At 36.5% G+C, this 1481-nt stretch overlaps 1 protein-coding gene across 1 annotated transcript in view; it reads left to right on the top strand.

The window, feature by feature from the left end:
• The window catches only part of LOC103522173 (putative protein TPRXL), a gene marked incomplete at its 5' end in the record, with an annotated part of 2465 nt that extends 2090 nt beyond the window's left edge, over nt 1-375 (top strand). Inside the window, one exon of the mRNA XM_008487274.2 lies at nt 333-375. Coding sequence (XP_008485496.2) covers nt 333-375 — 43 coding nt within the window. The remainder of the gene's footprint in view (nt 1-332) is intronic.
• Nucleotides 376-1481: the final 1106 nt, after the last annotated feature.

The raw sequence follows: 1481 nt of genomic DNA, 5'->3' as shown, positions 1-1481 counted from the left end.
CCCGGGAGGTGGCCGTGGAGGTGAAAAGAGAAGAGGAAGACACAGTTCGGAATCATCCTACACTTCCAGTTCATCACGCAGCACCTCCTCTAGGTAAGTTTTTCTATTTTATCTCTACTGTATTTTCCTTCTAGGGAAACTTTCGGAATGAAACGGAACCGATTCCGACGGCGCGCAATCTTGGATTTCCTATCTTATATTAGAGAATTTGACCACAATAATAGTAGTAGCCTACTGCTGGAGTAAAGGGACTTTTCAGTCCTATGCGAGCAGTATAATTAAGCACTATTGTTATTATTGTTATATTATTCTATTCTTGTCTACTTTTTCAGACGGTCCAGAACGACGGCCGAACGTTTAAAATCTAGAAATTAACCCAATTTGAGACTCGAAAACGTTCGAAATTGACTCAAGTAGGAACGGGCTCTAATACAAGTAAAAAGCTTGTGCGTATTCCATACCTCGGCTGGGATTGAACCCACGCCCTCCTGTTTACCAGTCGAGCGCCTAGACCACTACACCACCGAGGCAGGTACATCTGTATACACCCATTAAATATAAAAGGAATACATTGTATTATAATAAGTTAGTAAGTGAGTATATTTTTTACTTTCTATAACAATAGTTTATTAATGAAATCATCTAAAAAATTACCATCTTAGTAGTAAACGACATTGAACAATTAAAATTGGTTATTAATTTATTTATTCAGTAAGATTTCTACTATCCATTCAGGTCACAGGAATACATTGTATAATAATAAGTTAATAAGTGAGTATATTTTTACTTTCTATAACAATAGTTTACTAATGAAATCATATAAAAAATTTACTATCTTAGTAGTAAACGACATTGAACAATTAAAATTGGTTATCAATTTATTTATTCAGTAAGATTTCTACTGTCCATTCAGGTCACCGTACAGTCAAAATATTCTTACTGGCGAACCTGCCTCGGTGGTCACGACGCTCGCCTGGTAAACAGGAGGGCTCAGGTTCGATCCCAGTCGAGGCATGGAATTTTGCCATTTATTTTGAGAATTTAACCACATAATAATGGAGCTCTAAGGGTTAGGTGGTAGAGAACGCCTCGGGCTTTAACCTCGCCTAGTGGTTACCTTACACTCAAGAGTCTGTTATTATTAAATCGCAGAAAATTTGTCGTTCAAGTCACAGCATGCTTTCTCTCATCTAATCACATGTAAAATATTTGACCATTCGTTGAACATATTGTGACTGGAGTATGGAACTGAGCGGATAGTGGAAATCTGAATTTATTATAACTTGTATGTCCCTGTATTTGTGTTCTAAAGCTGTGGCCACATGGAGTTTACAAATATGGGTGTTAGTGTGGAAGCGGCTTTAAACTTTGTATACTACAAATTTTGTAGTTTCGTAGTATGATCCTATCTCTGAATTTGTACAAATACTTAAGTTATATTTTTTACTTGTGGAATCTGAAAAACTGCAATTCCTAATGCA

The sequence above is a fragment of the Diaphorina citri genome, unplaced genomic scaffold (assembly GCF_000475195.1).
Source record: "Diaphorina citri unplaced genomic scaffold, Diaci psyllid genome assembly version 1.1 scaffold7221, whole genome shotgun sequence".
Taxonomy (NCBI): Eukaryota; Metazoa; Arthropoda; class Insecta; order Hemiptera; family Psyllidae; genus Diaphorina; species Diaphorina citri.
Note: the sequence above shows the minus strand (reverse complement) of the source record. Positions and strands in the feature narration are given on the sequence as shown.